Source organism: Vicugna pacos, chromosome 15 (assembly GCF_048564905.1).
Source record: "Vicugna pacos chromosome 15, VicPac4, whole genome shotgun sequence".
NCBI lineage: Eukaryota > Metazoa > Chordata > Mammalia > Artiodactyla > Camelidae > Vicugna > Vicugna pacos.
The window spans coordinates 2,188,604-2,201,672 of NC_133001.1; the positions used below are offsets into that span (position 1 = coordinate 2,188,604).

Sequence of the window (13,069 nt, forward strand, 5' to 3'; positions counted from 1 at the left end):
TTTCACCAAATCCAGGGTCTGTGGGACTGGTTCTCAAAGTGTGGTCCCTGGGCCAGCAGCAGTATCGTCTGAGAGCTTTTCACAAACACAAATTCTCGGGGCCACCCTAGACCTTCTAAGCCAGAAGCTGGAAGAGTAGGGCTCAACAGTTTGTGTTTCAAGAAGCCCTCCAGGTGACCTGAGGCACCCAAACATTTGGGAAGCTCGGCTCTAGCTCCAGGCCGAGGAGATGCCCATCCAGGAGGCCATTTTGTTGGGGCAAGTTTGAGTTTCGTTTATGGGAGTCTTCGTTACAAAAGGTGGCAACACTGGGCTAGCATTAAGGAAGCCTCGAGTAGAAAAAAGTTACGGCTCAGAGCCAGTTGACTTGACCTGACCCTGCCTATCTTCCTGACTAGAATTATTTGCCCTGGGAGTTCTTTGCTCATGCCTGGTGGAGGGGTGGGGTTCGGAAGCCGTGTTTGTGTTTCTTTAAAGGGTGATTACATCACAGTGACTCCGTAAGAGGCCTGCTCATCTGGCCTTGTTCTGGGCTGGGGCTGGGGGTGTGGTGGGACTTCTCTGCTTTGGGGACTCCACTAGGGACCCTGGCTCGTCAAAGAAGGGCCACCCACCACCCGTGTTTGGCATCTTTGCTTGCAGGCTGAGCTGGCTCCTTACTCTCGTAGCCTCTCAAAGAAATGTCCCCTCTCCTGTACCTCTGATCCTGTCCTGGACTTGAATCTTCAAGAGCCATAGGACTCCTGACACCTTGCCTTCACTTTCTCCCACACTCACACTGCTAACTGGTAGGGTTCTGACCTAGCAGCCTGAGAGCTCCGAGTCCCCAGGGCTAGGAAGCAGAGTGACCGACCATCCTGGTTTTCCAGGGACTGAGGGATTTCCTAGGGTGTGCGGCTTTCAGTGTCAAAACCGGGAAAGTCCTGGGCAAACAGGAATGAGTTGGTCACCCCAATCTAAAGGTTCTAGAGAGGGGGGAGGATATAGCTCAAGTGGGAGAACATAGCTCAAGTGGGAGAACGCATGTTAAGCATGCAGGAGGTCCTGGGTTCAATCCCCAGTCTCTCCTCTAAAAATAAGTAAATAATCCTAATTACCACCACCCCCTAAAAAAATAAAAGACTACATTTTTAAAAATAAAAAAATAAAGGTCCTAGAGAGGTAGCCTTTAGAAGGGGGTGAACAGAATACAGATGGGGCCCTGAACAGGAACCAGGGGAGCTATGTGTGTGTGTGCTATATTTGTGTATTGAAGTGGCAGTGCAGGAGCAAAGGTTCCTTTTTGTACACAGTGGGTGACAGATGAGCTCTGTGCTAGTAGGCGTTCTCTGCTTCTGTCAGTGGTGCCACTTTCCTGCCAGTTGTCCAGGGTTGCAAGGTCGTCTCCGATTCCTCGAATCATTGGTCACTGGAGTAATTACACTGATTCCTGTTCCGTGACAACCTCCCCACTCCAGTCTGGCCCTGAATTCTCTCTGCTCTTACCTTTCGTAGTGGCCAGAGCTACACTTCTTCCTCAGGTCTGTGCAGGTCTCCGGTTCACCCTGCACATGCAGCCGGATTAGCCGGTCTGAGCTCTGCTCTCATGCCTCTCCTCACTAACACCTCCAAGGACCATGCTCTGTCTGGAGTACAACGGCTGAATTCCTATCTTTGGCCCTGCCTCCTCTCCTCTCTCTGTGAACCCTTCTCCCAGTTAGGCCCAGGCCGAGTTATAGGGACAGAACCTGTAGTGGCCAAAAGCATGAGCTCCTGAATCAGACAAGCAATCAGGTTAATCACAGCCCTGCCACTTACAGACTTCATGACACGATCAGGTTTCTTTGAGGTTTCCATGACATGATCATGGGCTTCTTTGATCCAGTCTCTTTATCCTTAAAATGAAATTAAAGTCGCATCTCATGAGGTTATGGTAAAGATTAGGCCATGCAAAGCACTTGAAACTGTGTCTTAAAATGCCAGGTTCCTTTCTGCCTTCCAGCCTTGTTCATTCCCCTGAAATATCCCTTCTGCCTGTAACTGAGGCCCTAGCTGACATCACCCCTACCCCAACGTTGAACCCCAGGTGGATTATTTCCAGAGCATCCTGATGGTGGGGTTGTAGCACCTGAGCATGGGAAGGTCTGAGGAGGGAGGAGGGACTGATAGGGAGAGAGGGGAGGCAGGAAGACCAAGCCTAAGCATGGTCTCCTGAAGATGAGCTGGGATGGCCGGGCATGGGGGAAGACCTGCAGCCACAGGAATGTTTCTCTTCCCTCCCCATCACACGCAGGATGGTGATTAATCACCAGCATTAGAAATTGATCTCGGAAATATCCACAGGAGGAGGTGGGTTGGGCTCTCTGTAAGCGGCTACTCCAAGATCCACCTCGGCAGGTAGGGCCAGGCCTTCTCACCCTCCTGCCACCGCCACCATCCTGGCGGGGACATTTTCTGCCCAAGTACTAGTCGAGTGGAGATCCTAGAAACAGGTGTGTGCCCCCTGTCCCAGCGCTCATCACGTTGCCTGTGTTCCAGCATAGGATTCCTTCCGTGGGGGCAAGAAGAAGGGTCGAGACCCCATTAACAATTGATCTCAGGGTGGGGAAACAGGAAAGAGTCAGACAGGACGTTGTCACTCTGAGGCCAGTCTATTCGTTAGGCTCAAAGTCTCCCAGGCGGCGTATGATCAAAGGCCGGGCGACCAGTAGAGGAAGAGTCGGCTCTGCCCGAAGCTACCAGAATCCCATGCCCTTCCCCTCATCCGGAGCAGAAAGCTAACCAGCACCAGCTCTGAAGGCTGACTGGATGCCTGGCCCAAATCCTGACCTGGGGGTTCGTCCTTTGTAAAATGGGCGTAGTTATATCACCTACCTTACAGGGTTGCTATGCAGGTTAACGGAAACACCGCGTTTAAAGCGCTGGGCACAGTGCCAAACACAGAATCTTCGCGATAATCAGTAGAGTCCGCTCTTACTGCTCTGGGCGCCAGGACTGAGGCATGCTGTGGCGGAGTCTCAACTTTATTCTCAGCAGTTGGGAAATGTGGGCGTCTGGGCTGTGAGGCCTGGGTCGACACCCTCCCTCCACCCCGGAACCCCGACTGGACGCGGAGGCGCGGAGTCCAGCGCCCCGGAGCCCGGACGGCGGCTTTCATTTCAATCGTCCACCTCTATCTCCTCGTCTGCCAGGTGGGGCCCAGAGTCAGGCCGGGCAGGGCCGGGGCCAAGGCCCGGGGCGCCGTCAGGCAGCGCCAGGCGGCACTGGATCTCGGGGGACAGCGCGCGCAGCGAGGCCACGTCGGCGCGCATCTCCTCCACGTCGCGCTTGAGCTTGGCGCGCCGGTTCTGGAACCACGTGACCACCTGCGCGTTGGCCAAGCCGAGCCTCGCCGCCAGCCCGTCGCGCTCGGAAGGCGCCAGGTACTTCTGGAAGACGAAGCGCCGCTCCAGCTCCAGCACCTGCTGCGCGGTGAACGCCGTGCGTGACTTCCGCCGTCTGCGGCCGGCCGGGCCGGGGCCCAGCGCGCCCGGGGCTGCGCGGCCTGCGGGGATAGGGCGCGCGTCAGTCTCTAGCCTGCGGGAATCAGGCGTCGGGCCCGGGAGGAAAAGCAGGGATGGGGGTCAAGCCAGCGAGGCGGGCTTGGTGCGGAACCAGGAAGGGGGCAGGAGCCAGAAACGCTGTCCCTTCCCGAACTGTGAGGCGGGGCCGGGAGGTGACCCCGAGGCGGGGCGCACAAAGTGGAATCGGCAACTGGGGTACGCTGCAGGCCAAGGGCATCTTGCGGGGACGGGGGAGTGGGAGGAGGATGGGACAAGCCAGAGGAGACGTCGTGCACTGTCTGGAGGTCTAGGGCGGGGCCTCTGAGGCCTTCCGGAGCCCCTGACGGAGCGGGCTTGCAGATCCGGGCCGGAACCAGGGAACCAGAGGCGGGGGCTGACCACGGTCAGAGTAGCGGCAGCCAACCGGCACGGTGAGTGTAACAGGACCCGGATCGTGCCCCTCTTTAGACTCGTGGGTCGTGTCGGGCACTCTCGGCTTACTTTTTTTTTGGTGACACAGGCTCCCCCTCATCGAGCCCGAAAGGAAGAGAGTGGGGTACAAAGGGCGAGGAAAGGCGGAGTGCGGAGTCCCGCAGCCCTGGCCGTTCCAAGGACCCTCTGTTCTTGTGCCCTCTCCAGAAGAGAGCGGCTTGGAGCGGAGCTCGGTCACTCGGAGAGGCCTGAGCCTCGTCTCCCAGCACTTTCTGCGTCGCCCCTGTCCTAGCTCACTCGTTCACAGCCTCCAGCTCAGGCCTTTTGTCTCCTCTCCGACCTTTCTCTGTCGCGATTGCCCCGCCTACAGCGAACGGACCGACGGGTCGCTCAGTTCTCGACAGACTGGCCCTTCCCCTCGGCGCTGGCGGCCTCCAGGAGCGGCCGCGGAGCCTGGGAACTAGAGGAGGGGAGGGGGGCAGAGGGAAATACCGGCCCCAGCACGTGGGCTGAGGGCAGGGCTCGGATTTGGGTAGCGGTCAGGGTGAACGAAGGATCGGTAACCTGGAGGAGAGAAATGGGGAGAAGGCCAAGTCACAGTGCGCGACCTTGCCAGCACTATACCTTCAGAGGGTTGTGGAGCGTGCCCGTCAAGTCCGCAGAAAGTTTTACTAGTCAGCTCCTCCAGCGCGCACAGCGGCGACGTGGGACTTGGGCTCGACTCTGGAAGCTGCGACGCAGAGGGTCCTCGGGGAACCATACGTGGGCCTAGGATGTCTGCGATGCTGAAGGGTGTCCAAGGTGGCCGGGGCTCGGATCCCGAGCTCATGGCCAGCCGGGCTGTGGCAGTCCCGCCGCCCGCTGCGCTGGGCTCCGCAACTGCCTGGGCCCCAGCGCGGCTCCCGATCTGGGCCCCCCGACTCGGACCCGCCCCCCGCGCTGGGCCCGAGCCTCGTATGCCCCTCCTCCTGCGCCCCCACCCCCCAACCCGGGGCCGCGGTGGGTCTGGAGCTGGTAGAAGTCCAGGCAGCGGTATTTCTACAGGGTGGGAAGGTATGGAGAGCAACCGGCGGAACAATCCCGCCAGACCCGGCCGTAGGCCAGACACGGCCCCGTGCACACTCGGGCTGGACCCTTCCTGGGCGGCCCCCAGATTCTGTGTACCACAGACTCCCCGCCTAGCCGCAGCTCTGGCTCATAAACTCGTAGGCAATAAAATCGCTTTCCCTGGCCCCAGCGGCTGGGGATTTGCAAAATTCCGAGGAGAGAGAGTAGAGCTGACAGTGCTGGGAGCCCCCCAGTCCCACCTAGTAAGGACCTCTGTCTCCTGACCTGGCCCCCTCGTCCCGCCCCACCCCTGTGGAACGCTCTTTAAGAGGTCCAGCGCGGCTGGAAATTATTAGCGCGGCGCTGGGGGCTGGGGGACTCAAGACTTGGGAGGACCTGGACTGGCAGAGCGACTGCAATCGGGGAATAGTGGGGATGCGGTGGGGAATCAAGCGCGCAGGTGAGTGGACTCTGCCGGCTCTCTGGCTGGACTCACGGCTGTCCTGCCGCGTCTCAGAGGTCCTGAGGAAGCCAGAGCACACGGAGAAGGGGCCAGAGACTTGGGCCTCAGGAGAGAGGACACAGCAAACCCGAGCTAGGGTTACTGCCCAGGAGGGGTCCTCGCCAATGAAGGCTGGCTTCACCGAGGGCCTCCTGCTTACTCTTTAGGTCTACCAGTCCATCTGTCTTTGTTTCTTTATTAAGCTCCTGTAATTGGAGTAGGGGTCCCTCAGCCTGGGAGGCCCAGAAACCACCTAGCATCAGCAGCAGTAGGAAGGGCCACTGGTCACTGCTGAGGAAAATTATGGTCACTCCCTATAGAAGAGTGACTTGAAGGGCAGAATTTATCTGCCCATCCAAATCCTGGGACAGAAACCCCTGCCTATCCAGGGACAAATTCTAAGACATGGGGTAGTCATTGCTCTTTTATCTGTGTCCTGTCTTTCCCTCTTCACTCCCACACCTATTGTCCTGGGCTCGCACCACAGCCCTTCTTAGTAGGAATAAAGCAGCTCTGGGTCAGCACTGCTCACCAGTGGAGGCCTCATGGAAAAAGGGTTTTGTTCACAAATTGCCTCCCAATGAGCTAGGGAGTTCACGGCCCAGAGGCAGAGAAGCCCCACCACCTCTAAGCAACTCACCACCCCTAAGAAACTGCTATGGGTTTCCACAGAAGTTTTTGAACAGTGCCATGAAAATGTGGGCCGGTCTCTCCTGGACTGTCCATCATGTCACCTTCTCTGTAGACTTCTGTACCTCCCACCATTTGTGCAGTGATCCTCTGGGTCCCCCTGTCTATTCCCTGGGGCAAGTGGAGCCTGCAGTTGGGGTGCCTAAACCTGAGCTTGGGAAATCCAAGGCACCTGGGTCAGAGACCCTTTGATAAGGACAGGAAGGGACTTTGGTAATGGGGGTCAGGGAACCTCGTGTGACCTGAGGCACTGACCTAGCTCACACCCAACAAAGGTGAAGAAACACAGGGTCTTCTTGGTAAAAAGCTCCCTCCCATGACACCCCTCCATCCCCTAAGACACATCCAGACAATCATATAATACCCTCATGGCAGCCTGAGCAACACAGCCCAGTGGGCCACTGTTGGGTCAGAGACCAGAGTGTGAAAAGCTGAGATGCCTCAGGATCTTGTTTATTGGTTATTAATGGTGGAGGGTGGAGGAGGGCCAGGAGAAGGCCTCCTAGTTAGAGGATGCAGCCCTCTGACCCATCCTGGTGGTTTCATTTAATCTGCAATTAAAGGGAGTCCCAGGAGGCTGCAGGAACTGCCTAGCTTATATCCCAGGCCTGTCACCAGACACTACGACCCTCACTCGTGCACCCTCTATGTGGCCTTTATGTCATCTCTTCTGCTCTCAATTACTGTTGTGTATCAGCTCGGGCTCTCCTGTAGGGCCTTTGCTTTCCTCCCCTTCCGTCTCTCCAACCTTCTCCCCGGAGCAACCAGGCTTAGGAATGGGGTTGGACAGTGGGGTTTGGCGATCTCCAGATGTAGGTTTGGGGGCGGAGAGAGATGGAGGACTACTCAAGGGAGGAGCTGCTGGCAGTAGAGCCCAGCTAAGGTCATCCCAGCGGCCAGGGACTTGTCCAGACAATTGTGGGGCCACAGGAGGGGACTTTTCCCAGCAAAGCCCCTGGAACCTGAGCTGGGGAGAAACCAGATCCTCCGAGTGGGGTGGGAGGAGGGTGAATGATTAATGAGGGAGATTAAGAGATTAAACCTGGGTTCTGGGCTGCCTGGGGCAGGGGTGGCGGGGCGCTCAGCTGTCTCATAGGCTACCCCCCCACACTTTGGGAGTGCTGCCGCCCTCCAGTGCATCTCTTCCCGCCATTCCTCCCACCCCTGTGGTCCAACCCTCTCTGCCTTGTCCTCTAGAATTCCCTTTCCTCATCACCCCCATCTTATTTCTCATTCCCTGACACCGTACTTCTTATCCGCCATACCCACCTCAGCCTTTCATCTTGCAGGTTCCTTTACTCAGGCCTGCCCTAGATGTACCCCCTCCCCCTTCTTGGCATCCCTATCTGCTCAATAAATGGCCTTCAGTCTCCCGGATTTCCCATCCATCCATTTCTCCCAATTTTGCGTGTGCGTGGGGGGTGTGTTTGGGGATCATCAGAATTACCTCCTTGGGGCAGTGAATAGCTGAGAAGGACAGTCTCAAGAGATGTGCATGTCCTGTCCTCCCCTCCCCTTGGGGAAAATCATTAACCAGAATAAGAGAGAAGCGGCAATTTAGGGAGGAAACTCCAGGCAGAGGAAAGTGGGGCGGGGCGTCCGTCCATCTCGCACACTTCTGGGATGGTTTCTCTTTCAGAAGTCGTTAATGCAGACAGAGCTGATTCAGACACAAATTTTTTTCTTACTTCTAGGGCCTAAGGTTTGTGAGTTCTTTTCGGCCCTTTACGCCGGCTCACAAAAAGCTCTGCGCAACCGCCGCGGGGAAACCCGCGGGTGTGTGGGCTTGGGTAGGGGAGCGGGGATGCTCAGACGCTCCCCACCCGCTCACAGGGGCGTACACCTTGAGACTCACTGTTCCAGGAAAGCCCCTTTTCCCCAGCTCCTCACCCCTTCCCACACCCGAGTCCTGGGAGAGACTGGCCAGGCTGAGAGGGACCGGTCCCCCTCTGCGCCAAAGACAGGAGCAAATCTCGGTGCCCCCTTCCCCAGGTAAGTGTGGACCGCGGAAACGGCTAGGTGAGGAGGGGCAGGGGCCAGGCAGGCCTGGCCCTGCAGGTGAGGACTAATGCCTCCACCCTGAAGCCTCGGTGCTGGGCGCCCAGGAAAGGGAGGGCCGCGCACTGGGGCGGCTTCGCTTTGAATGCCGCGCACAAGAGAATCTTGGCTTGATTCGACCGCCCTGGCGCAGATCAAGACCCGGGTGACCCCGAGGGACAAGGTCTGCGTGGGGCAAGCCAGGCAGGAGAGTAATGAGCCCATGGATGGAGGGAGAGCAGCATGGTGCCTGCAGCCGGCCTGCATCAGCCACCTCGGGAGACGCCCGGCAGCTGCACCCCACCGCCGGCCGCTGACAGACAAAAAGAAGGCTCTGCTGAGCTGGTGGCGAGGCGGACAGCCGCTCCATCCCAGATCGCTTTCCGCTGCTTCTTGGCCACAAGCCAGGCCTCATCCCCAGGCTTGGTCCTCAGGCGGGCCTCGGGCAGCCTTATCTTCTGACTGGACGTGCCAGGCGCCAATCTGCCGCCAAACCCCATCTGACTACGCCCAAGTTCCTGGGGCCCCTGCTAAGTACCCAGGGGCATTTCTATTCTCCTTACCTTCATCCCATCCCCCTCCAGCCCACATTTCTTCCTCTGGAGTCACTCCTTGGAAATACCCTTTTACACACAAATGTCTTGACAACAACCAGAGCGCAGTGGTCTTGGGAGTCCCCAGAGGAGAAGAGAGCAGGAAATCCTGAGATAGACAGAATTCATCCCAAACCTCAAGATGTATGCTGGTGGGGAGGCAGGCTGCAGACAGTGGATGAAGCCCTGATTCTGACTAAGGGAGGGCGTCCTGGAGGAGGTGACACTTAGGCCTTCCAAGGACAGCTCAGTATGGCAGGGGAGACATTCCAGGCATGAGGCCTGAGACATGGGAAGCTTTAGGAATCTTGGAGTGGTGTCAGGAAGGAATCGGGCCTGGGCCAGTGGCTCTGCAGTGTCCCCATCCCGGTCCCCACTGCCTGCCCAGTGCACTCCAAGGGCTCTTCCTTGCTGTCTGCAGTCTATCCACAGGCCATTCTCTTGGCCTACGAGCTTCATCCCAGGCGTACTGTGCTCTGGGAGACAGCCCAGGTGTTTGCCCCCTGAGTCACTGTCTCTCTCAGCCAGTTCAGGCTGCCTTTACTACTCCCGTCCCGAGTTCTCTGCCACATAATCTCTAATCTTCAATCTCCATCTGGGGAAATTCAGGTGCCTTCAGCCCTCACCAGCTATGCCCAAAGACCGCCTTGAATTAATGGGGTCAGACTTTGGGCAGTGTGAGATTTAGGCTTTAAAATCAGGTTCTGGCCACATTTATGCCACCTGCACCATCCTGTTTGTCCCAGATTCCACAACAGCCCATTAGGTTCCTTCAGGAATGCCTTGCATTGGCCTCCAGCCTCTCCTGTTACTGTCTGGCTCATACAGACAAGGAAAACTTGCTGCTTCCCTCTTGTTCCTTAAAGCCGCCTCTCCTGAGCACCAGCTTCCTCTCCTCCTCAACTCCCTGGCTTCGCCCAGCCCAGGTTTCTGAAGACCCACCAAATCTTGTATGGATTGCCAGGTTTCCAACTGTGACTATCCCCGGTGTGGTCTTGCGTCTCAGTTTTTTAAGGACTCCTCCCCACATAGTGCAATTCTTTGTATTTTCTTTAAAATATCACTCTTCCTCAGCCCTGCAGTGGCCACTGTCCAACCCTAGCCCCACTCTTGAATTAGGATACCTCCACTCAGGCCTGCATCATATGTGGCAACATTCAAGGACAGTGAGAGCTCCCCTTCCCTTCACCAAAAAGAAGCTGATTTGCATGACCTGGTTTCACTTAGCTCACCTTCTGAGTTTTACATACGTAGGGTCCTCTACCACTTTCCTTTGGCAATTCACTGAGGGACCACCGACAAAGAGAGGCCCTCCTTCTTGATGAAACTCCAGAGGATTTCTCAAGAGGGAAGCAGGTCACAGGACAAAGCATGCGTGTGGCAGAACAAAAAGGGAAAAGAGAGATGCTTTTTAAAAGTTTTTATTTCAAAAAATAAAGCCGAGGTTAATTTCACATAAATATCTGGGAGGGAATGGGGAGGGGTGGGGTGGGGGCTTGGCCCCTACCTCCTCTTCTCTTTTACACTGTATTGTAAAAGCAAAGGGGATGGCTAAGGAGAGAACAAGGGGAGGAGGTAGTCAGCAGGAACGTTCCTACCCAAAAGGCCACCTCAGCCCACCCCTGCCCTGGGGACTGCCTTGGCACTGGCTCACCTTGCCGAACCAGCGGGAGAGCCATATCTGCTTCATGGTCATGTGATCAGGGAGAACTTCATTGTCAAAAAGGAGCTGCACCTAGGCGGGAGATGGGGGCACAGTTTTAGGAACTCTCCTCCTGCATAGGTCAAGAACTACCCTGGTCTACCCCAGACTGTGTTCCTCCTTTCTTAGTCCCTTCTCCCCTGCCCCAGAAAACCCTGCTGTGGGAATACTCACATGCTGGGGATTCAGCATCAAGCGGTGACATAAGACCCTCCGGAGATGGCGAACCTCAGCTCTAACAGAACATCGGACATATTTGTTCTGGGGGGTCAGAAGGGAAAGGAAGAGGATAAGGTGTGTGAGGGAAGGGCCATGGGGAGGTAAGTCTCCTTAGAGAGGCCCTCCCTTAAGCCCCTCTCACCTGAAGGACGCTTTTACTCTTGTCTTTGCCAGAACTGAGGGGAAACAGACACAGGTTAGGGAGCCCTATCTTTCCCCTGCCCCCCACCCAGAGCCAAGATATACTCTCTCTCCAAGGGAAACAGACACTCCTTCACTGCTCGGTCCCACCCTGAGCCCCTCTCTGGCTCTGGGTCATTGTCACTGTCACTTCAGATGGTCCATGACCTGCCCCTCACCTCAGCCGCTCCAGACATAGGCTCAGCTGCTCATCATAGCGGTAGTAGTGGGCTTTGGAGTGGTCGAAGCTGCTGAAGGGGAGGCCAAGGTTGCTCAGGGCTGGCTCTGAGAAAGACGGAGTAGTGAGGAGGGTTGGCACATGTTCCATACTCCTTCCCCAGGGAGCAAAACTGGGCAGGAGGAATGCTCTGGGGCTTTACCGTACCCTCCTGCCACCAAGGGACATACCTTCCCCGCTGGGTTGGGTGACTCGGTCCAAGCCTCGGGACTGGTAGAATTCTCGGATCCGTTTCTCTTCACCTAGAAGGGAGTGGAGTGTGGGAAGTATAGGCCCTCCCGCACTCTTTGTCCTTTTAGCTGTCGGCCTCTTTACCTGCATGATTCCCACCAAAGCCCTTGTCACCATAACCTGCCACCCCGCATCAGTCCTCTAGAGACCCCTCAAAGGCTGGTCACTCACTGTCTTGCAAACCAGGCACTAGCTTGTACACGATGTCCTGCATGACCCGGTCCAGTTTGAGGTTGAGCAGTGGCTGTGTCTCATGGATCTTGATGTTGCACATGGGGCAGTACTTGCTGGTTTGGAGGTACTTCACAATACAGCTCTTGCAGACTGCATGAAGAGAAAAGTAGATTCTCAGGCCCTCTGGAAATCGAGTTCATGGGCTGGGTCGGGGTGCCTGGGTGGTTGGGGAAGCAGCCTAGAGGCTGGCAGCCAGTTTGGCGGGGAGTAGGGCCTGGAAGAACCAGCCAGAGTCCAGAGCACTCACACGTATGAAGACACTCTGTGATGGTGGTGGCGTCCACGAAGTAGCCTGCGCACAAGCAGCAGACGATGTGCTCATTTAAGTCTTTGATCTTTACTCGGACCTCCTCCTGCAAACACAACCTCGGTCAACGATCACTCCCCCAACCCCAACCCGTGGGCCTTCACAACTTAGAAGTCACCTCTCATTGTATCCCAAGGCCAAGCCCCGCACCCTGCGCGGTTAGCTGAGAATTAGCTCCCGAGGGCTGGCACTCCCCTTCTGCCCGGCAGAGGGCTCCGTGCACAGCTGGGGTTCGGTTTACGTGGACTCTCCCGACTTTCCTTTCCCAGGGGAGACTACAAGACGTAGGCAGCACAATGCGCAGGCGTCCTAGCCCGGAGTTTGGCAACCCAACCGCAATCGCGCAGGCGCATTGGGCACCCTGCCTCTGCGCAGGCGCACTGGGCTCCCGGCCAGCCACCGCCCGTCCTCTAGCCGGCCCCAGTTCGCACCGCTAGCCGACCACAGTGATAACCCTGCCGCCCCTGCACCTCGTTTCGTAGCGGGTCCATCTTGTACACTGACTGGAGCTGGTTCCGAAGCCTCATCGCGATCGCAATCTGGCCCCCCTGAGGAGACGCCATCTTAAAGGCTGATCCTGGCCTGCCACTTCCGGTGCCGCCTGCGGGGCGGGACTTGTCGCCTCGCAACGAAGGCTTAAGTCTTTTCGGATTCGCTGACCCTCTGTAAGGCCCCGCCCACGTCCCTTTCTCCCCGTGTGCTCACCTGAGCCCCACTGGCCCCTCCCCCTCCTCAATCTGTAATTAGGGAGTAGGGGGCGCGTAGGAAGGGGTCCTATCTCATTGACCTGTTGTAGTAATCATCATAATAGACCCTACACGACCTCGGGACTAACTTTTGGAGCCTGCAAAAGACCCCCACCTTCTACCCCGACAGGCCCGGCGGTCTTCGCCCGCCACCGCTCACGGTCGTCGATCTCCTGTGACGACATCCCCGCTAAAGAAGCCCCTCCGGGCCTTTTACTTCTAGTGCAGCCCTCCTCGGCTGACGCGTCCGCGTTACGGAGCTTCATACCGATGGCGGGCCTTCTCCCGGCTCCACAGCGGGAGTTTCTTGGGGCTATGCGAAATCTCGGAGAGGGTGGCGGGGAGGGAGGGACCTCCAGGGACTTGGTAGTGATCTTACCCCCGCCCCTT

The 13,069-nt window shown here is 57.1% G+C and overlaps 2 protein-coding genes across 3 annotated transcripts; both read right to left on the bottom strand.

Annotated features, from left to right (window-relative positions):
- Positions 1-2,995: 2,995 nt before the first annotated feature.
- On the bottom strand, positions 2,996-8,027 carry LBX2 (ladybird homeobox 2). Its single transcript, XM_006219042.4, has 2 exons — positions 4,578-8,027; positions 2,996-3,523 (listed from the first exon to the last, which is right to left on the bottom strand). The coding sequence occupies exons 1-2, from the start codon at positions 4,780-4,782 to the stop codon at positions 3,138-3,140; spliced, it is 591 nt and encodes a 196-aa protein (XP_006219104.1). The 5' UTR covers positions 4,783-8,027; the 3' UTR covers positions 2,996-3,137.
- A 2,200-nt stretch (positions 8,028-10,227) lies between these two features.
- On the bottom strand, positions 10,228-12,594 carry PCGF1 (polycomb group ring finger 1). 2 transcript variants are annotated; one of them, XM_006219041.4, is made up of 9 exons: positions 12,404-12,594; positions 11,874-11,979; positions 11,564-11,716; positions 11,332-11,403; positions 11,103-11,208; positions 10,886-10,919; positions 10,699-10,785; positions 10,477-10,557; positions 10,228-10,373 (listed from the first exon to the last, which is right to left on the bottom strand). In XM_006219041.4, the coding sequence occupies exons 1-9, from the start codon at positions 12,494-12,496 to the stop codon at positions 10,326-10,328; spliced, it is 780 nt and encodes a 259-aa protein (XP_006219103.1). In that variant the 5' UTR covers positions 12,497-12,594; the 3' UTR covers positions 10,228-10,325. The 2 variants fall into 2 exon arrangements, with proteins under 2 accessions (XP_006219103.1, XP_015107348.1); XM_015251862.3 differs by having other exon boundaries at positions 10,228-10,557.
- Between the last annotated feature and the right edge of the window lie 475 nt (positions 12,595-13,069).

Coding starts and splice junctions, on each gene's coding strand:
- PCGF1 (XM_015251862.3), bottom strand. CDS start 12,496: ATGGCGTCTCCTCAGGGGGGCCAGATTGCGATCGCGATGAGGCTTCGG. Junction 11,717..11,873: donor CACAGAGTGTCTTCATACGT/GTGAGTGCTCTG, acceptor CTCTTCATGCAG/TCTGCAAGAGCTGTATTGTG. Junction 10,558..10,698: donor TGATGCTGAATCCCCAGCAT/GTGAGTATTCCC, acceptor TCTCCCGCCTAG/GTGCAGCTCCTTTTTGACAA.
- LBX2 (XM_006219042.4), bottom strand. CDS start 4,782: ATGAGCTCGGGATCCGAGCCCCGGCCACCTTGGACACCCTTCAGCATC. Junction 3,524..4,577: donor CGCTCCACAACCCTCTGAAG/GTATAGTGCTGG, acceptor CTATCCCCGCAG/GCCGCGCAGCCCCGGGCGCG.